This window comes from Triturus cristatus, chromosome 1_1 (assembly GCF_964204655.1).
Source record: "Triturus cristatus chromosome 1_1, aTriCri1.1, whole genome shotgun sequence".
Taxonomy (NCBI): domain Eukaryota; kingdom Metazoa; phylum Chordata; class Amphibia; order Caudata; family Salamandridae; genus Triturus; species Triturus cristatus.
Window position 1 is genome coordinate 61,648,791 of NC_140579.1, and position 22,617 is coordinate 61,671,407.

At 51.4% G+C, this 22,617-nt stretch overlaps 1 protein-coding gene across 1 annotated transcript in view; it reads left to right on the top strand.

Annotated features, from left to right (window-relative positions):
* LOC146869406 (E3 ubiquitin-protein ligase TRIM39-like) overlaps positions 1 to 22,617 on the top strand; it is a 156,178-nt gene that overhangs the window by 5,922 nt on the left and 127,639 nt on the right. Inside the window, exon 2 of the mRNA XM_085599752.1 lies at positions 19,148 to 19,243. Within this exon, the coding sequence (XP_085455878.1) occupies positions 19,148 to 19,243 (96 nt within the window). The remainder of the gene's footprint in view (positions 1 to 19,147; positions 19,244 to 22,617) is intronic.

The following is a 22,617-nucleotide window of genomic DNA, read 5'->3' on the forward strand; positions in this document are numbered from 1 at the left end:
TATTGACGCTGCTGTCTGTAAGGATGGATCCCAGAGATCCCATGTATTTTCTGTAGCGTTGAGTATCATCTGCAGACTGATGGATCCTGATGCTGCCGTCTGTAAGGATGGATCCCAGAGATCCCATGTATTTTATGTAGCGTTGAGTATCATCTGCAGACTGATGGATATTGACGCTGCTGTCTGTAAGGATGGATCCCAGAGATCCCATGTATTTTATGTAGCGTTGAGTATCATCTGCAGACTGATGGGTCTTGATGCTGCTGTCTGTCAGGATGGATCCCGGAGATCCATGTATTTTATGTAGCGTTGAGTATCATCTGCAGACTGATGGATCCTGATGCTGCCGTCTGTAAGGATGGATCCCAGAGATCCCATGTATTTTATGTAGCATTGAGTATCATCTGCAGACTGATGGATCTTGATGCTGCCGTCTGTAAGGGTGGATCCCAGAGATCCCATGTATTTTATGTAGCTTTGAGTATCATCTGCAGACTGATGGGTCTTGATGCTGCCGTCTGTAAGGGTGGATCCCAGAGATCCCATGTATTTTATGTAGCGTTGAGTATCATCTGCAGACTGATGGATCCTGATGCTGCTGTCTGTAAGAGTGGATCCCAGAGATCCCATGTATTTTATGTAGCGTTGAGTATCATCTGCAGACTGATGGATCTTGATGCTGCTTTCTGTAAGAGTGGATCCCAGAGATCCCATGTATTTTATGTAGCATTGAGTATCATCTGCAGACTGATAGATCTTGATGCTACTGTCTGTAAGGATGGATCCCAGAGATCTCATGTTTTTTATGTAGCGTTGAGTATCATCTGCAGACTGATGGATCCTGATGCTGCTGTCTGTAAGGATGGATCCCAGAGATCCCATGTATTTTATGTAGCGTTGAGTATCATCTGCAGACTGATGGATCCTGATGCTGCTGTCTGTAAGGATGGATCCCAGAGAGCCCATGTATTTTATGTAGCGTTGAGTATCATCTGCAGACTGATGGATCCTGATGCTGCTGTCTGTAAGGATGGATCCCAGAGATCCCATGTATTTTATGTAGCGTTGAGTATCATCTGCAGACTGATGGATCCTGATGCTGCTATCTGTAAGGATGGATCCCAGAGATCCCATGTATTTTATGTAGCGTTGAGTATCATCTGCAGACTGATGGATCCTGATGCTGCTGTCTGTAAGGATGGATCCCAGAGATCCCATGTATTTTATGTAGCGTTGAGTATCATCTGCAGACTGATGGATCCTGATGCTGCCGTCTGTAAGGATGGATCCCAGAGATCCCATGTATTTTATGTAGCGTTGAGTATCATCGGCAGACTGATGGATCCTGATGCTGCTGTCTGTAAGGATGGATCCCAGAGATCCCATGTATTTTATGTAGCGTTGAGTATCATCTGCAGACTGATGGATCCTGATGCTGCCGTCTGTAAGGATGGATCCCAGAGATCCCATGTATTTTATGTAGCGTTGAGTATCATCTGCAGACTGATGGATCCTGATGCTGCTGTCTGTCAGGATGGATCCCAGAGATCCCATGTATTTTATGTAGCATTGAGTATCATCTGCAGACTGATGGATCTTGATGCTGCCGTCTGTAAGGGTGGATCCCAGAGATCCCATGTATTTTATGTAGCTTTGAGTATCATCTGCAGACTGATGGGTCTTGATGCTGCCGTCTGTAAGGGTGGATCCCAGAGATCCCATGTATTTTATGTAGCGTTGAGTATCATCTGCAGACTGATGGATCCTGATGCTGCTGTCTGTAAGAGTGGATCCCAGAGATCCCATGTATTTTATGTAGCGTTGAGTATCATCTGCAGACTGATGGATCTTGATGCTGCTTTCTGTAAGAGTGGATCCCAGAGATCCCATGTATTTTATGTAGCGTTGAGTATCATCTGCAGACTGATAGATCTTGATGCTACTGTCTGTAAGGATGGATCCCAGAGATCTCATGTTTTTTATGTAGCGTTGAGTATCATCTGCAGACTGATGGATCCTGATGCTGCTATCTGTAAGGATGGATCCCAGAGATCCCATGTATTTTATGTAGCGTTGAGTATCATATGCAGACTGATGGATCCTGATGCTGCTGTCTGTAAGGATGGATCCCAGAGATCCCATGTATTTTATGTAGCGTTGAGTATCATCTGCAGACTGATGCATCCTGATGCTGCTGTCTGTAAGGATGGATCCCAGAGATCCCATGTATTTTATGTAGCGTTGAGTATCATCTGCAGACTGATGGATATTGACGCTGCTGTCTGTAAGGATGGATCCCAGAGATCCCATGTATTTTATGTAGCGTTGAGTATCATCTGCAGACTGATGGATCCTGATGCTGCCGTCTGTAAGGATGGATCCCAGAGATCCCATGTATTTTATGTAGCGTTGAGTATCATCTGCAGACTGATGGATATTGACGCTGCTGTCTGTAAGGATGGATCCCAGAGATCCCATGTATTTTTTGTAGCGTTGAGTATCATCTGCAGACTGATGGGTCTTGATGCTGCTGTCTGTCAGGATGGATCCCAGAGATCCCATGTATTTTATGTCGCGTTGAGTATCATCTGCAGACTGATGGATCCTGATGCTGCTGTCTGTCAGGATGGATCCCGGAGATCCATGTATTTTATGTAGCGTTGAGTATCATCTGCAGACTGATGGATCCTGATGCTGCTGTCTGTCAGGATGGATCCCGGAGATCCATGTATTTTATGTAGCGTTGAGTATCATCTGCAGACTGATGGATCCTGATGCTGCCGTCTGTAAGGATGGATCCCAGAGATCCCATGTATTTTATGTAGCATTGAGTATCATCTGCAGACTGATGGATCTTGATGCTGCCGTCTGTAAGGGTGGATCCCAGAGATCCCATGTATTTTATGTAGCTTTGAGTATCATCTGCAGACTGATGGGTCTTGATGCTGCCGTCTGTAAGGGTGGATCCCAGAGATCCCATGTATTTTATGTAGCGTTGAGTATCATCTGCAGACTGATGGATCCTGATGCTGCTGTCTGTAAGAGTGGATCCCAGAGATCCCATGTATTTTATGTAGCGTTGAGTATCATCTGCAGACTGATGGATCTTGATGCTGCTTTCTGTAAGAGTGGATCCCAGAGATCCCATGTATTTTATGTAGCATTGAGTATCATCTGCAGACTGATAGATCTTGATGCTACTGTCTGTAAGGATGGATCCCAGAGATCTCATGTTTTTTATGTAGCGTTGAGTATCATCTGCAGACTGATGGATCCTGATGCTGCTGTCTGTAAGGATGGATCCCAGAGATCCCATATATTTTATGTAGCGTTGAGTATCATCTGCAGACTGATGGATCCTGATGCTGCTGTCTGTAAGGATGGATCCCAGAGAGCCCATGTATTTTATGTAGCGTTGAGTATCATCTGCAGACTGATGGATCCTGATGCTGCTGTCTGTAAGGATGGATCCCAGAGATCCCATGTATTTTATGTAGCGTTGAGTATCATCTGCAGACTGATGGATCCTGATGCTGCTATCTGTAAGGATGGATCCCAGAGATCCCATGTATTTTATGTAGCGTTGAGTATCATCTGCAGACTGATGGATCCTGATGCTGCTGTCTGTAAGGATGGATCCCAGAGATCCCATGTATTTTATGTAGCGTTGAGTATCATCTGCAGACTGATGGATCCTGATGCTGCCGTCTGTAAGGATGGATCCCAGAGATCCCATGTATTTTATGTAGCGTTGAGTATCATCGGCAGACTGATGGATCCTGATGCTGCTGTCTGTAAGGATGGATCCCAGAGATCCCATGTATTTTATGTAGCGTTGAGTATCATCTGCAGACTGATGGATCCTGATGCTGCCGTCTGTAAGGATGGATCCCAGAGATCCCATGTATTTTATGTAGCGTTGAGTATCATCTGCAGACTGATGGATCCTGATGCTGCTGTCTGTCAGGATGGATCCCAGAGATCCCATGTATTTTATGTAGTATTGAGTATCATCTGCAGACTGATGGATCTTGATGCTGCCGTCTGTAAGGGTGGATCCCAGAGATCCCATGTATTTTATGTAGCTTTGAGTATCATCTGCAGACTGATGGGTCTTGATGCTGCCGTCTGTAAGGGTGGATCCCAGAGATCCCATGTATTTTATGTAGCGTTGAGTATCATCTGCAGACTGATGGATCCTGATGCTGCTGTCTGTAAGAGTGGATCCCAGAGATCCCATGTATTTTATGTAGCGTTGAGTATCATCTGCAGACTGATGGATCTTGATGCTGCTTTCTGTAAGAGTGGATCCCAGAGATCCCATGTATTTTATGTAGCATTGAGTATCATCTGCAGACTGATAGATCTTGATGCTACTGTCTGTAAGGATGGATCCCAGAGATCTCATGTTTTTTATGTAGCGTTGAGTATCATCTGCAGACTGATGGATCCTGATGCTGCTGTCTGTAAGGATGGATCCCAGAGATCCCATGTATTTTATGTAGCGTTGAGTATCATCTGCAGACTGATGGATATTGACGCTGCTGTCTGTAAGGATGGATCCCAGAGAGCCCATGTATTTTATGTAGCGTTGAGTATCATCTGCAGACTGATGGATATTGACGCTGCTGTCTGTAAGGATGGATCCCAGAGATCCCATGTATTTTATGTAGAGTTGAGTATCATCTGCAGACTGATGGATCCTGATGCTGCTATCTGTAAGGATGGATCCCAGAGATCCCATGTATTTTATGTAGCGTTGAGTATCATATGCAGACTGATGGATCCTGATGCTGCTGTCTGTAAGGATGGATCCCAGAGATCCCATGTATTTTATGTAGCGTTGAGTATCATCTGCAGACTGATGGATCCTGATGCTGCTGTCTGTAAGGATGGATCCCAGAGATCCCATGTATTTTATGTAGCGTTGAGTATCATCTGCAGACTGATGGATCTTGATGCTGCCGTCTGTAAGGGTGGATCCCAGAGATCCCATGTATTTTATGTAGCTTTGAGTATCATCTGCAGACTGATGGGTCTTGATGCTGCCGTCTGTAAGGGTGGATCCCAGAGATCCCATGTATTTTATGTAGCGTTGAGTATCATCTGCAGACTGATGGATCCTGATGCTGCCGTCTGTAAGAGTGGATCCCAGAGATCCCATGTATTTTATGTAGCGTTGAGTATCATCTGCAGACTGATGGATCTTGATGCTGATTTCTGTAAGAGTGGATCCCAGAGATCCCATGTATTTTATGTAGCGTTGAGTATCATCTGCAGACTGATAGATCTTGATGCTACTGTCTGTAAGGATGGATCCCAGAGATCTCATGTTTTTTATGTAGCGTTGAGTATCATCTGCAGACTGATGGATCCTGATGCTGCTATCTGTAAGGATGGATCCCAGAGATCCCATGTATTTTATGTAGCGTTGAGTATCATATGCAGACTGATGGATCCTGATGCTGCTGTCTGTAAGGATGGATCCCAGAGATCCCATGTATTTTATGTAGCGTTGAGTATCATCTGCAGACTGATGCATCCTGATGCTGCTGTCTGTAAGGATGGATCCCAGAGATCCCATGTATTTTATGTAGCGTTGAGTATCATCTGCAGACTGATGGATATTGACGCTGCTGTCTGTAAGGATGGATCCCAGAGATCCCATGTATTTTATGTAGCGTTGAGTATCATCTGCAGACTGATGGATCCTGATGCTGCCGTCTGTAAGGATGGATCCCAGAGATCCCATGTATTTTATGTAGCGTTGAGTATCATCTGCAGACTGATGGATATTGACGCTGCTGTCTGTAAGGATGGATCCCAGAGATCCCATGTATTTTTTGTAGCGTTGAGTATCATCTGCAGACTGATGGGTCTTGATGCTGCTGTCTGTCAGGATGGATCCCAGAGATCCCATGTATTTTATGTCGCGTTGAGTATCATCTGCAGACTGATGGATCCTGATGCTGCTGTCTGTCAGGATGGATCCCGGAGATCCATGTATTTTATGTAGCGTTGAGTATCATCTGCAGACTGATGGATCCTGATGCTGCTGTCTGTCAGGATGGATCCCGGAGATCCATGTATTTTATGTAGCGTTGAGTATCATCTGCAGACTGATGGATCCTGATGCTGCCGTCTGTAAGGATGGATCCCAGAGATCCCATGTATTTTATGTAGCATTGAGTATCATCTGCAGACTGATGGATCTTGATGCTGCCGTCTGTAAGGGTGGATCCCAGAGATCCCATGTATTTTATGTAGCTTTGAGTATCATCTGCAGACTGATGGGTCTTGATGCTGCCGTCTGTAAGGGTGGATCCCAGAGATCCCATGTATTTTATGTAGCGTTGAGTATCATCTGCAGACTGATGGATCCTGATGCTGCTGTCTGTAAGAGTGGATCCCAGAGATCCCATGTATTTTATGTAGCGTTGAGTATCATCTGCAGACTGATGGATCTTGATGCTGCTTTCTGTAAGAGTGGATCCCAGAGATCCCATGTATTTTATGTAGCATTGAGTATCATCTGCAGACTGATAGATCTTGATGCTACTGTCTGTAAGGATGGATCCCAGAGATCTCATGTTTTTTATGTAGCGTTGAGTATCATCTGCAGACTGATGGATCCTGATGCTGCTGTCTGTAAGGATGGATCCCAGAGATCCCATGTATTTTATGTAGCGTTGAGTATCATCTGCAGACTGATGGATCCTGATGCTGCTGTCTGTAAGGATGGATCCCAGAGAGCCCATGTATTTTATGTAGCGTTGAGTATCATCTGCAGACTGATGGATCCTGATGCTGCTGTCTGTAAGGATGGATCCCAGAGATCCCATGTATTTTATGTAGCGTTGAGTATCATCTGCAGACTGATGGATCCTGATGCTGCTATCTGTAAGGATGGATCCCAGAGATCCCATGTATTTTATGTAGCGTTGAGTATCATCTGCAGACTGATGGATCCTGATGCTGCTGTCTGTAAGGATGGATCCCAGAGATCCCATGTATTTTATGTAGCGTTGAGTATCATCTGCAGACTGATGGATCCTGATGCTGCCGTCTGTAAGGATGGATCCCAGAGATCCCATGTATTTTATGTAGCGTTGAGTATCATCGGCAGACTGATGGATCCTGATGCTGCTGTCTGTAAGGATGGATCCCAGAGATCCCATGTATTTTATGTAGCGTTGAGTATCATCTGCAGACTGATGGATCCTGATGCTGCCGTCTGTAAGGATGGATCCCAGAGATCCCATGTATTTTATGTAGCGTTGAGTATCATCTGCAGACTGATGGATCCTGATGCTGCTGTCTGTCAGGATGGATCCCAGAGATCCCATGTATTTTATGTAGTATTGAGTATCATCTGCAGACTGATGGATCTTGATGCTGCCGTCTGTAAGGGTGGATCCCAGAGATCCCATGTATTTTATGTAGCTTTGAGTATCATCTGCAGACTGATGGGTCTTGATGCTGCCGTCTGTAAGGGTGGATCCCAGAGATCCCATGTATTTTATGTAGCGTTGAGTATCATCTGCAGACTGATGGATCCTGATGCTGCTGTCTGTAAGAGTGGATCCCAGAGATCCCATGTATTTTATGTAGCGTTGAGTATCATCTGCAGACTGATGGATCTTGATGCTGCTTTCTGTAAGAGTGGATCCCAGAGATCCCATGTATTTTATGTAGCATTGAGTATCATCTGCAGACTGATAGATCTTGATGCTACTGTCTGTAAGGATGGATCCCAGAGATCTCATGTTTTTTATGTAGCGTTGAGTATCATCTGCAGACTGATGGATCCTGATGCTGCTGTCTGTAAGGATGGATCCCAGAGATCCCATGTATTTTATGTAGCGTTGAGTATCATCTGCAGACTGATGGATATTGACGCTGCTGTCTGTAAGGATGGATCCCAGAGAGCCCATGTATTTTATGTAGCGTTGAGTATCATCTGCAGACTGATGGATATTGACGCTGCTGTCTGTAAGGATGGATCCCAGAGATCCCATGTATTTTATGTAGAGTTGAGTATCATCTGCAGACTGATGGATCCTGATGCTGCTATCTGTAAGGATGGATCCCAGAGATCCCATGTATTTTATGTAGCGTTGAGTATCATATGCAGACTGATGGATCCTGATGCTGCTGTCTGTAAGGATGGATCCCAGAGATCCCATGTATTTTATGTAGCGTTGAGTATCATCTGCAGACTGATGGATCCTGATGCTGCTGTCTGTAAGGATGGATCCCAGAGATCCCATGTATTTTATGTAGCGTTGAGTATCATCTGCAGACTGATGGATCTTGATGCTGCCGTCTGTAAGGATGGATCCCAGAGATCCCATGTATTTTATGTAGCGTTGAGTATCATCTGCAGACTGATGGATCTTGATGCTGCTGTCTGTAAGAGTGGATCCCAGAGATCCCATGTATTTTATGTAGCGTTGAGTATTATCTGCAGACTGATGGATCCTGATACTGCTGTCTGTAAGGATGGATCCCAGAGATCCCATGTATTTTATGTAGCGTTGAGTATCATCTGCAGACTGATGGATCCTGATACTGCTGTCTGTAAGGATGGATCCCAGAGATCCCATGTATTTTATGTAGCGTTGAGTATCATCTGCAGACTGATGGATCCTGATGCTGCTGTCTGTAAGGATGGATCCCAGAGATCCCATGTATTTTATGTAGCGTTGAGTATCATCTGCAGACTGATGGATCCTGATGCTGCCGTCTGTAAGGATGGATCCCAGAGATCCCATGTATTTTATGTAGCATTGAGTATCATCTGCAGACTGATGGATCCCGATGCTGCCGTCTGTAAGGATGGATCCCAGAGATCCCATGTATTTTATGTAGCGTTGAGTATCATCTGCAGACTGATGGATCTTGATGCTGCTGTCTGTAAGAGTGGATCCCAGGGATCCCATGTATTTTATGTAACGTTGAGTATCATCTGCAGACTGATGGGTCTTGTTGGACCCGGCCTCGTGGCGTGGTCCTTAACCCCCTGGATTGTGCCCGTTCCCCGCCCCGGCCTTCACGGGCCACCCGTCTGAACTGCACCAAGGCCCTTCACCCGGAGCTGCGCGTGGTCGCATACTCCTCGTGGCTCCGCCATCTTGTTGGCATCCACGTCACACCGTGCACCAGCCAGCGCGACCCCGCTCAACCCGGCCTCGACCCCAGCGAAGCCCCGACATCGAGGCACCACGAACTGGCCAGGGGGTGCCGCAGGAACCATTCATCGCCCCCGGCGGAGGACAGTATCGATGGGACCTCCAACTGTCCTCCCCTCTCGAGGTGTGATCGCCCTGCAACTCCCTTGGGCCTGGCGCCTCTCCTGCTGGGCGTCTGGCCACCTCCACCCGGCCACTCCGCCCCCCTCGGGCGCCTAGGTCCGGACATCAAAGGGCTCCAGACCTATATCTGGGGCGACCCCACCACAGCTCGGCAGTTGTATCCCGGAATCGAGAGCCCTGCTGATTGAATCGCGGCTGACCCCACGGAGAAGAACTCTTGTCGGAACCATCACGAGCCCTGCTGACTGCGTCGCGGCTCCCTCTTGTGAACAATCTGAACCACCTGGAACATCGGAGCCCTGCTGACGCCGTCGCGGCCCAACCTCGCTGAAACCTTCCTCGGAGCCCTGCTGACGACGTCGCGGCTCGAGCTGAGCAGAAGACCATCTTGAGAGCCCTGCTGATTGAATCGCGGCTCTCCACGAACTGTACGCCAGAGCCCTGCTGACGCCGTCGCGGCTCGACCCCTCCGAGATCGGAGGTCCTCCAGCTGAGGATAAGAACTGGGCCCCAGGTACCCTCGTACCGCATTCCTGCCAAAGACTGTCCCGCTACCCCTACCCTTCCAAAGAGACATTGAGACTTTTGGTGGATCCCTCGATCCCTTCGTGTAAATATTGAACTCGTAACCTTTTATTGCTGATAAAGAATTGCTTGTCGTAAAGACAACCTCCTTGAGTCCTGTGTGGTGGTGTTACTGTGCTAGTACGTGGTAGGAGAAGGATCTCTCAGGAGACTTCTCGGACAGCGCTCGGCTACTTCGTGCAGTGAGAGGGCCCCCCTTGGTGGTCTCGCCGACTCCTCGGGGTCCGCCTTCCAACATTTGGTGGCCAGCGACGGGATCCGAGCCGAACGCAATACGTACCAGCCAGTACCCACGAGCTACCCATCCAAACGAACAGCATCATGAGCAGCCAGGAAAACAACGCGACAATGGAGTTCCAGCCCGAACGGCTGGAGGAGTATACACACAAAGAGTTAAAACAGTTCTGCAAGGACAAAGGCATTGCAACCACCGGCCTAGGTACCAAAGAGGAGATGCAGAAGGCTCTAAGGGCATGGTGGGAGGCCGGGGCAGGCCCCTCCCAGGAAGAAGGTCCCCTGGCCCTGACGGAGACCACATCAACCGCACTGACTCCGGCAACCGGAGGAAGAAAGAGCCTAGAAACCGGCCTCTCCGAAGACGAAATACGAGAGCGGGAGAAGGTCCGGAGCCACGAGCTAGAGCTCGCACGACTGCGGCTGGACGGCGAACTCCAGCTAGCAGAAAAGAAACTGGCCCTAGAGCAGCTACGGCTTCAAGAGGAGATCGAGGAGAAGAGACGACACCGGGAGTTGGAGGAGAAGAAACTGACTCTTGAGCACGAGCGCAGTCTCAAGGAGCTCGAGATCAAGGCCAAGAACGGAGGGACCAACACCCCCAGTACTAGAGACACTCTACCGCCTTCCGAGACCAAGGTACATATCCCGAAAGAGGTCGTCAAGGAGTATTACAAGAATGACGACATCCAACAATGGTTCAAGGCCTACGAGGTGGCCATGACCTCTCATCGGGTGCCCCGAAAGGACTGGGGCGCGGGCCTGTGGGGGCGGTTCCTGAGTGAGGGTCGAGACACGCTGCTCCAGCTGCCGGAGGAGGTGATGACCTCCTATGATCACATGAAGGAGGCCTTGCTCACCCGCTACGGGCTAACTGCGGAAATGTACCGCCAGCGGTTCAGAGACTGGAAGAAAATCCCGGGTACCACATGGGTGGAATATGTGGACTTTTTCAGCCGGGCCCTAGAAGGGTGGATCAAAGGGAGCAAAGTAACCACCTACGGGCAGTTAGTCGACCTCATCGTGTGGGAGCACCTCTCCAACAATTGCTTTGTGGAACTAAGACAGCACCTCCTCGACAGCAAAATGACCGACCCACGAAAACTCGCCGTCGAGGCCGATCGATGGGTCAACTCCCGGGTCCCCCGGAACTCAATGGGGGAGTACCAGAGGAACCCCACCGGACCCCCCCGCCAGCGCGGTGGAGGGGGAGGGCCGAACAGGAACCGAGACCCTCCCGCCGGGGCACCCAGGAGCCCCCCTCGAGGGCCACCGCAGCAACAACTCTCCCCGAGCCTAGCCCGAAGGGGGGCTCCCCCGGCCAGACCCGCACCACGGCCACCAGTGATCTGCTACGGCTGCCAACAAACCGGACACTATGCCAGCGATCCGGTCTGCCCCCTGAACCGAAGAAACGGGGCCGGCGGGCCCCCGCCCCGACAGCTGGCAGCCGCCGCCCTGGGAGAAGGAGAAGAGGAAGAGGAGACCCTCGACCGAGGAAACACTGAGTGGGAGCCGGCAGCCATGTCTCTGGTCTGCCTGGGTAGCCGAGAAATGGTACCCTGCACCCCCATCCCAAGCAACTCCCAGAAGTACCGGCAGCAGGTCACGGTCAATGGACAACGGGCCGAAGCCCTTCGTGACACAGGCGCCAGTATCACCGCTGTCCGCTGCCACCTGGTGACCCCTGAACAGATTCTACCGAATGTCCTGTGCCCCGTACGGACGGCCGACAACAGTGAAAGCCTGTGCCAGATGGCCCTGGTCCCCTTCGAGTGGGGAGGGGTGACGGGCCTGCTGAAGGTGACGGTGCGCGACGACGCCCCTGTCGACTGTCTCCTGGGGAACGATTTGGAGAGTTCCCCCTGGGCTCAAGTGGAGCGACGGGAGCACCTCCGCATGTTGGGACTGGCTGACTGGGCCTGCGCCATCACCCGGTCCATGACCGCCCGGGCCCCCCGCTCATCCTCGACCTCCGGGGCCGCCCAAGCCGAGGGGCTCGCACCCTCTCCCACCAGCAGCGAGGAGGAGGCAGACATCGACCCTGGACCCAGCGAATCCTCCCCCGAAGAGATGGCGTGCCCGAGCGCCCTACCAGAACTGACACCATGGCGAGATGAAGGGGGCCCCACCCGAGAGCAGTTCCAGCAAGAACAGCAGTCCTGTCCCTCTCTCGAGGGGGTCCGACAACAGGCGACCACGCAAGCCAACGGTGACCAGACCGGCACCCACTGGGTCTACTGGGCCGAGGGCCTATTGTACAGTGAACAGAAGGTGGCAGAACTCGGGACCAGCCGCGTGTTGGTGGTCCCCCTCCGCTTCCGGGAGTTCCTTCTCAACCTGGCACATGATGTGCCCCTCGCCGGACACTTGGGGCAAGACAAAACGTACAGTCGTCTGGTGACCCACTTCTACTGGCCCCGGATGCGGAGAGACGTGGACAACCACTGCCGGTCCTGCCAGACCTGCCAGGCCAGCGGGAAGACGGGGGGTCGGGTCAAGGCCCCCCTCCGGCCCTTTCCAGCCGTCAGCACCCCGTTCGAACGGGTCGGAATCGACATTGTGGGGCCCCTGGACCCCCAAACCGCCCTGGGCCACCGATTCATCCTGGTCCTCGTGGACCACGCCACCAGGTACCCGGAGGCGGTCCCGCTAAGAACTATAACGGCCCCTGTGGTAGGCCGGGCCTTGATGGGGATCTTCTCCCGAGTGGGATTCCCCCGCGAAGTGGTGAGCGACCGCGGCACGAACTTTATCTCCAGGTACATGCGGTCCCTGTGGCAGCAGTGCGGGGTCACATACAAGTTCACGACCCCCTATCACCCTCAGGGGAACGGACTGGTTGAGCGGTTCAACCGAACATTAAAAGGGATGATCCAGGGCCTGGAAGAGCCCCTCCGGCGGAGATGGGATGTTCTGCTGCCGTGCCTCCTGTTTGCCTATCGGGAGGTCCCGCAGAAATCCCTGGGGTTCAGCCCGTTCGAGTTATTGTATGGACACCCGGTCCGCGGACCGCTCAGCCTGGTCAAGGAGGGTTGGGAAATCAAGCCCCAAGGCGCCCCTCCTGACGTCTACCGATACCTCCTGACTCTCCGGAATCAGACCCGCAAGTTCCGTGCCATGGCCGAAGCCAACCTCGAGGCCAGCCAGGAGGACATGAAGCGGTGGTACGATCGGAACTCCTCGACCATAGAATTCGAGCCCGGACAGAAAGTATGGGTCATGGCCCCGGTCGAACCCGGCGCCCTCCAGGACAAATGGGCCGGGCCCTTCAAGGTAGTGGAGAAGAAAAGTCCCGTCACTTACCTGGTCGACCTGGAGTCCCCCCGGAACCCCCTCCGGGTCTTACATGCGAACAGGCTAAAACCCCACTTCGCCCGGACCGAACTGAGCCTGCTGCTGGCGACCGACGAGGGGGGCGAGGACGAATCCGAACCCCTGCCCGACCTCTTGCAGACCAACCTTCATGACGGATCGATCGAAGGGGTCCAACTCGCCTCTTCCCTGACTCCGGAACAGCGCAACGACTGCCAGCGACTGCTGCGGGACTACGCAGCCCTCTTCTCGCTCACCCCGGGGGTGACTCACTGGTGCGTCCACGACGTCGACACCGGGGAGAGCCCCCCCGTACGACACAGAGCCTACCGGGTGCCTGACCGAGTGCGGGCCTGCATCCAGGCCGAAGTAGTGAAGATGCTGGCCCTGGGGGTCATCGAACCTTCCGACAGCCCGTGGGCCAGCCCTGTCGTCCTGGTGCCCAAGGCCGCAGCTCCCGGCCACCCCCCAGAGTTGCGATTCTGCGTGGACTACCGAGCCCTGAATGCAGTAACCAAGACCGACGCACACCCGATACCCCGGGCCGACGAACTCATCGACCGCCTAGGGGCCGCTCGCTACTTGAGCACGCTGGACCTCACCGCCGGGTACTGGCAAATCCAGCTCACCCCCGGCGCCCAAGAAAGATCCGCCTTTTCGACCCCAGATGGGCATTACCACTTTCGGGTGATGCCCTTCGGAATGAAGAACGCCCCGGCCACCTTCCAAAGACTGGTGAACAAGGTTTTGGCCGGGCTTGAGGCCTTCAGCGCGGCCTATCTAGATGACATTGCCGTATACAGCAACCACTGGGCCGAGCACCTCCTCCACCTGAAAGCCGTCCTGGCCGCCCTCCAGCGGGCCGGGCTCACAATCAAGGCCAGCAAATGTCAAGTCGGCCACGGATCCGTGACCTACCTGGGCCATCAAGTGGGGAGCGGGCAGGTGGCCCCCCTCCAAGCGAAGATAGAAGCCATCCAGGCCTGGGAACCCCCCACTACCCAGACCGCTGTCCGGGCCTTCCTGGGCCTCACCGGATACTACCGGCGGTTTATCGGGACTATGGGAGCATTGTTGGCCCCCTCACAGAGTTAACGTCCAAAAAGCAGCCCAAGAAGGTACACTGGACACCCCGCTGCCAAACAGCCTTCGACACCCTAAAGACAGCCATGTGTACTGCTCCGGTGCTGCAAGCCCCGGACTACTAGAAGGAGTTCCTGGTACAGACAGACGCCTCCAAGTATGGGATCGGGGCCGTCCTATCCCAAGCCGACGAAAAAGGGCTCGACCGACCAGTGGCCTTCATCAGCCGACGACTACTGCCCCGAGAGCAACGTTGGAGCACTATTGAGCGTGAGGCCTTCGCTGTGGTGTGGGCCCTCAAGAAGCTCCGGCCCTACCTCTTTGGCACCCACTTCCGGGTCCAGACCGACCACCGGCCCTTGCGGTGGTTAATGCAAATGCGGGGCGAGAACCCCAAGCTGCTGCGGTGGTCCATCTCGCTACAAGGAATGGACTTTGACGTCGAACACCGGCCCGGCAATGACCACGCCAACGCCGACGGCCTGTCCCGCTTCTTCCGCCTTGACGAGGAGAATCCCCAAGGAGATGGGTGACTCTCCATGCCTTCGGCTGGGGGGGATGCCTGTTGGACCCGGCCTCGTGGCGTGGTCCTTAACCCCCTGGATTGTGCCCGTTCCCCGCCCCGGCCTTCACGGGCCACCCGTCTGAACTGCACCAAGGCCCTTCACCCGGAGCTGCGCGTGGTCGCATACTCCTCGTGGCTCCGCCATCTTGTTGGCATCCACGTCACACCGTGCACCAGCCAGCGCGACCCCGCTCAACCCGGCCTCGACCCCAGCGAAGCCCCGACATCGAGGCACCACGAACTGGCCAGGGGGTGCCGCAGGAACCATTCATCGCCCCCGGCGGAGGACAGTATCGATGGGACCCCCAACTGTCCTCCCCTCTCGAGGTGTGATCGCCCTGCAACTCCCTTGGGCCTGGCGCCTCTCCTGCTGGGCGTCTGGCCACCTCCACCCGGCCACTCCGCCCCCCTCGGGCGCCTAGGTCCGGACATCAAAGGGCTCCAGACCTATATCTGGGGCGACCCCACCACAGCTCGGCAGTTGTATCCCGGAATCGAGAGCCCTGCTGATTGAATCGCGGCTGACCCCACGGAGAAGAACTCTTGTCGGAACCATCACGAGCCCTGCTGACTGCGTCGCGGCTCCCTCTTGTGAACAATCTGAACCACCTGGAACATCGGAGCCCTGCTGACGCCGTCGCGGCCCAACCTCGCTGAAACCTTCCTCGGAGCCCTGCTGACGACGTCGCGGCTCGAGCTGAGCAGAAGACCATCTTGAGAGCCCTGCTGATTGAATCGCGGCTCTCCACGAACTGTACGCCAGAGCCCTGCTGACGCCGTCGCGGCTCGACCCCTCCGAGATCGGAGGTCCTCCAGCTGAGGATAAGAACTGGGCCCCAGGTACCCTCGTACCGCATTCCTGCCAAAGACTGTCCCGCTACCCCTACCCTTCCAAAGAGACATTGAGACTTTTGGTGGATCCCTCGATCCCTTCGTGTAAATATTGAACTCGTAACCTTTTATTGCTGATAAAGAATTGCTTGTCGTAAAGACAACCTCCTTGAGTCCTGTGTGGTGGTGTTACTGTGCTAGTACGTGGTAGGAGAAGGATCTCTCAGGAGACTTCTTGGACAGCGCTCGGCTACTTCGTGCAGTGAGAGGGCCCCCCTTGGTGGTCTCGCCGACTCCTCGGGGTCCGCCTTCCAACAGGTCTTGATGCTGCTGTCTGTCAGGATGGATCTCAGAGATCCCATGTATTTTATGTAGCATTGAGTATCATCTGCAGACTGATGGAGCCCGATGCTGCTGTCTGTAAGGATGGATCCCAGAGATCCCATGTATTTTATGTAGCGTTGAGTATCATCTGCAGACTGATGGATCTTGATGCTGCTGTCTGTAAGGATGGATTCCAGAGATCCCATGTATTTTATGTAGCGTTGAGTATCATCTGCAGACTGATGGATCCTGATGCTGCTGTCTGTAAGGATGGATCCCAGAGATCCCATGTATTTTATGTAGCGTTGAGTATCATCTGCAGACTGATGGGTCTTGATGCTGCTGTCTGTCAGGATGGATCCCAGAGATCCCATGTATTTTATGTAGCGTTGAGTATCATCTGCACTGATGGATCCTGATGCTGCCGTCTGTAAGGATGGATCCCAGAGATCCCATGTATTTTATGAAGCGTTGAGTATCATCTGCAGACTGATGGGTCTTGATGCTGCTGTCTGTCAGGATGGATCTCAGAGATCCCATGTATTTTATGTAGCGTTGAGTATCATCTGCAGACTGATGGGTCTTGATGCTGCTGTCTGTAAGGATGGATCCCAGAGATCCCATGTGGAGGTTAAAGATGAAGAGAGAAAGGATGGAGCTCTGAGGTACTTTGCAGGAGACGGGGATTTTCAGTGGTCTTGCTGAACCTATTTGCATGAACTGGTGCCAGCTGGTGAGGTTGGATGTGAACCATTTCAAGAACGGGTCTGAAAATCCCACTTGTTGTTTCCGGGTGTCGATCAAAGCTGGCTGGTCGTCTGTGTCGAAGGCTGCAGAGAGGTCCAGGAACAGGACCGTGATGTCAGGAGTTTTTCTTGTTGTTGAGGAGGAGGGTGTTGTCGTCTGCTTGGAGTGTGGCTGTGTCAGGGCTGCAGCATGATCTGAAGACAGATTGGTCGTCCTGTAGAATATTAGCCGTGCACAAGTGCCGCTGTAGAGTATGGCAACTGCTTTCTTGTTGTTCTTCCCTATAAATGGAAGGTGCTTAATGGGCCAGAAGTTTGTGAAGTCGGCTGGGCCCTGGGATGGTTTCTTTGGCAGTGGAAAGATCTGACTTCTCATAACAGTGCTTGAAAGTATCCTATGGCTGAGAAGATGTTGACAGTGTGGTAGAAGGGCTTAAGGGCCTCTCCTTGAAGCAATTTGATGATGGATGAAGGAAGTGTCTCGTCTTTATCGGAGGTTTCTTAGACTAGAGTGTAGGATATTGGGGAGATCCATGCGTGAGACTGGATTGACGATCCATTGGGTGGCGTGGCAATGGGGGATGGTTGGAAGCGGAGCGAGTGTGGAGGGGGTGATAATGTTGATCTGATTTGTTTGAAGGCATTGCATTTGTCGACTGATGCAGGGACTGTGGGTTCTGAGAGAGGATTGGTTCAATGCTAGACAGCCTTGAAGAGGGCTTTGCTTCCGATGGTTGCCTCACTGATGATGGTTTTGTAGTAACAGAATTTAGCTGCTATGATGAAGGACCTGCAGTTATAGTTGGTGTTTTTAGTAGGGTGTTTGGCTTCTCCTGTTTTCGTATGGCAGGTTTGTTTTCGTTACGCTCTGACATCTGTGGTGGTCTGAAGTGCCTGGCAGGTCAATGAATGTATTACAGAAGGAAGTCTGATGGAGTGGAAGGTAACTATTCTTCTTTTCGATTGTCCTTGATACTCAGGTGTAGTATATGCATTGGTCCAGTTGAGGATGGAAAGGTGGTCTGTCCAGTTGAGGACGGAGAGGTGGTCTGTCCAGTTGAGGATGGAAAGGAGGTCGGTCCAGTTGAGGACGGAAAGGTGGCCAGTCCAGTTGAGGATGGAAAGGTGGTCGGTCCAGTTGAGGATGGAAAGGTGGTCAGTCCAGTCGAGGGCTATAGGTGTGTAGCCGCAGATATTGGGAGATGCTGATAGAAAGAGGCCTGGTGTGTTGACTTTGTGTTGGGTTATTGATAGCTGTTTAATTTCCAGTGTCTTTAGAAGTGTGTAGAATGCGTCCTTCATGTATTTTGTGTTAGAAGTGGAAGTCTTCGAAGAATGTGTGGTGGCTGCGTTGAATGGAGGCCGTTAGTGTATACCGAGGACGCTGTTTTGGAGCTTGCTAGAGGTCAATAGCAGGAGAGGAGCTTGAAAGAGTTGGGTCTTGTAGAATTACTAACAGTGAGGGTCAGAGTGTCTGGTGTGTGACTGCAAGCCTCCCTCGTCCCGGTTTGAGTGTGTGATCTATGTATGGAAGCATCTAATTTTAGGGCTGAGGAGGCCCAGGATGTGCCTGAAGGAGGGTGTGAACCAGGCTGGAGGTTGAAACTAGGTTGTGTCACTGCACAGTATGCATTAATGAACATCAATCAAGAAATTCACATATAATGTACCTTTTTACATTCTTTTAGCCAAATATGCTTCCTGTTTATTCTTGGTATATGGGCTGCACACATGGTTATTGCACTGATAAAAATGTGTTAGATTAGATATTTTCACATGGTTGTGTGTTGTTCTAAAATATGTCATAATGTCTCTAGGCCAAATTTTTTTTTTTAAAGTAGTTCCAAATCTAAATCTTTCCATGCAGTTCGGCTCAAAGTGAGCACAGTGTCTTTCTAGGCAAGAACAGGACCAAAGAAGTGACACCGTTGTCTGTGTCCTTGTCTGTGACACTGGCGCTGGTGCTCACAACCCTGATATGTGCGACTAGTACTTACAATCTGCATATGTGTGGCTGGTACTTGCACTATTAATGTATGACTGGTACATTCAGTCTGGGCATGTGTGGCAGATACTGTAGTGACTCCTTTTTGTGAGTAAGACCACACTCTACAAATATACATTTATTTCTTGCACTCTCATCCCTGCAGGTAAAACTTCAAGAGTGGCGGCGTCTTCTGAAGAAAGAGGAGGAATATATTCTGGAGTCTAAAGTCAAGGAAGAGGATCAATATAAAACCATGAGGGTGAGAGGCTGCAGTGAGTGCTGTGTCTCTGTGTGTCTGTATGTGTCTGTGCCGTGTCTTTGTGGTGACACACAGAGGCTGATGAGTCACCCTACAGACTGCGTCATGATCCCCTCCAAATAAATATACTGACCGGGGTCACTGTGCTTGGATATTGGGACTGAAATCAGCCAAGGGCTTGTCCAAAAATAAATAAAAACAAGAATTACTCTTCTGACCTTAAGGTAGTACTTACATACTGGTGTGTGTTAGTGTGTGTGTGCACAGATATCGCATTAGCTGGCTGTGAGTATATACCAGTGTGTGTATTTGTGCGTGCACCCGTATGTGTGTGCGTGCATATTCATGCTTATGTGTACGTGTTTAATTATGTATTCATGTATGGATGGTCCTGGAGTTATTCATGGGAGTGCATGCATGTCAACTCATCTCTGTGTTTGTGTGTTTTTGTGGGCAGGAACGAGTGTTTCTGTGTGTCTTCGTATGCATGTATACATGTTGAGCCATAGAGTATCCAGATGCATGTGCTCATATCTGTACATGTGTGTTTGAGGGTTGTGTATGGTTCAGTCTGGATTTATTGGATGTGGGTTTGTACTTGCATATGTGAATGCCTGTCTAGGGGTTTGCTTATCGCATATTCTGGTGGTATTTGTGAGTTGGCAAAAACATGGCATCTCTGTGTGTGTGCGTATGTGAGCTTGTGTGTGCACAGGTCTAAAGTTATACATCAGCCTGTATGTGTGTGCGTCTGTGAGCTTGTGTGTGTAGGTCTGGAGTTACACATCAGTCTGTAAGTTTGTGCGTCTGTGAGCTTATGTGTGCACAGGTCTGGAGTTATACATCAGTCTGTATGTGTGTGCGTCTGTGAGCTTGTGTATGCATAGGTCTGGAGTTATACATCAGTCTGTATGTGTGTGCGTCCGTGAGCTTGTGTGTGCATAGGTCTGGAGTTACACATCAGTCTGTAAGTGTGTGCGTCTGTGAGCTTGTGTGTGCATAGGTCTGGAGTTATACATCAGTCTGTATGTGTGTGCGTCTGTGAGCTTGTGTGTGCGCACAGGTCTGGAGTTATACATCAGTCTGTATGTGTGTGCGTCTGTGAACTTGTGTGTGCGCACAGGTCTGGAGTTATACATCAGTCTGTATGTGTGTGCGTCTGTGAGCTTGTGTGTACATAGGTCTGGAGTTATACATCAGTGAGATTACATATGCATCTCTGTGTTCAATATGTGTATGTATGGGTGTAAGTGAGAGTGTGAATCTGATGGCTTTGTGTAGACACAGTCTGGAGATATTCATCTGTGAATGTGTACTACTGAGGTCATTTGCCTCTGGTGTCCTGGGGTCTGTCCTCCTATGGCTCGACACTGGGTCAAGGACATCCCCCTCTGCACTTGACTCCCAGGATAGCGAGGTCGAGCAGTCAAAGGCTTCTCACGGAGGCAGAGGGCGGGGCAGGCATTCAGAACTCAACAGTCAACCAACAGACACTATAATGTTATGTCTAGCCCTGTTCTTAAGAAATAAAGTCCTTTAAGCCCAAATAAAGGGAAACACCACACAGTTTAATAAAAATACAGTTGCAGGGTTGCAATGTACAATCCCCCAAAAAGCACAGCACCCTCTCTGGTGCCCTTCTCCCTCTGTAGAATTTGTAATGTCTGTGGTCTCCTGTATGTTCTCAGCGCCGGCATACCCTCGTAGGTGATTAGCCGCGTTCTATAAATCCTGTTTGATTGGTTGATATCATATGGGCATAGGCTTTATTCAAGCACAGACTCGGTTCGCTCTGGGTCACCCCACTGGCTGCTGCGTAGATCAGTTCAATGGCTTTTGCCTCCAAGAGTTCACACGGGCATAAGCTGTATTGCTCAGACTGCAGATTTCTCTCCCTGCTATACCTGCTCTGCGGTGGCTGCTCAGAGTACCCATTCCTGTGGCCGCTGTGGCCTCTAAGGCCCGTTGCACACAGATACTTGCTCATAGCAGTTGCAGCCTGAGGGTCTAGTCTTCAGCGGATGGTCATCATTGGCAGTTGCAGCTTCCCAGGTCGGATCAGTTCTTTCCATCAACGTTGCTGGTGGTTCTTCTTGGGCAGGTTTGATACCAGGCAGCAGCAGGCACTTATCAGGGCATCGTACGACCCAGTGGTGATTCTCACTTGAATGATTCGGCGCTGCTCTGGGAGATCCCACACAACACAGATAACTCTTGTCCTCTCTCCGACCGGCAGTCGCTTTCTCTGGGTGTTTCTCATGCCGAGGATATGCTGGGCTTCTCTCCTTGACAGGCAGTACTCTTTCAGCACGTGACACTCTCCTTCCCTCTCTCACTGGCAGTCTCCTAGGTGCTAGGCAGGTCCTCAGCTCTCCTGAAATGATGCAGGCTCCTAGGTGCTAGGCAGGTCCACAGCTCTTCCTGAAAGTGATGCAGGCTCCTAGGTAGGTCCTCAGCGCTTCCTGAAAGTGATGCAGGCTCCTAGGTGCTAGGCAGGTCCTCAGCGCTTCCTGAAAGTGATGCAGGTTCCTAGGTGCTAGGTAGGTCCCCAGCTCTACCTGAAAGTGATGCAGGCTCCTAGGTGCTAGGCTGGTCCTCAGCTATTCCTGAAAGTGATACAGGCTCCTAGGTGCTAGGCAGGTCCTCAGCTCTTCCTGAAAGTGATGCAGGCACCTAGGTGCTAGGCAGGTCCTCAGCTCTTCCTGAAAGTGATGCAGGCTCCTAGGTGCTAGGCAGGTCCTCAGCGCTTCCTGAAAGTGATGCAGGCTCCTAGGTGCTAGGCAGGTCCTCAGCTCTTCCTGAAAGTGATGCAGGCTCCTAGGTGCTAGGCAGGTCCTCAGCTCTCCTAAAAGTGTTGCAGGCTCCTAGGTGCTAGGCAGGTCCTCAGCTCTCCTGAAAGTGATGCAGGCTCCTGGGTGCTAGGCAGGTCCTCAGCTCTTCCTGAAATGATGCAGGCTCCTAGGTGCTAGGCAGGTCCTCAGCTCTTCCTGAAATGATGCAGGCTCCTAGGTGCTAGGCAGGTCCCCAGCTCTCCTGAAAGTGATGCAGGCTCCTAGGTGCTAGGCAGGTCCTCAGCTCTTCCTGAAATGATGCAGGCTCCTAGGTGCTAGGCAGGTCCCCAGCTCTCCTGAAAGTGATGCAGGCTCCTAGGTGCTAGACAGGTCCTCAGCTCTTCCTGAAAGTGATGCAGGCTCCTAGGTGCTAGGCAGGTCCTCAGCCCTTCCTGAAAGTGATGCAGGCTCCTAGGTGCTAGGCAGGTCCTCAGCTCTCCTGAAAGTGATGCAGGCTCCTAGGTGCTAGGCAGGTCCTCAGTCCTTCCTGAAAGTGATGCAGGCTCCTAGGTGCTAGGCAGGTCCTCAGCTCTTCCTGAAAGT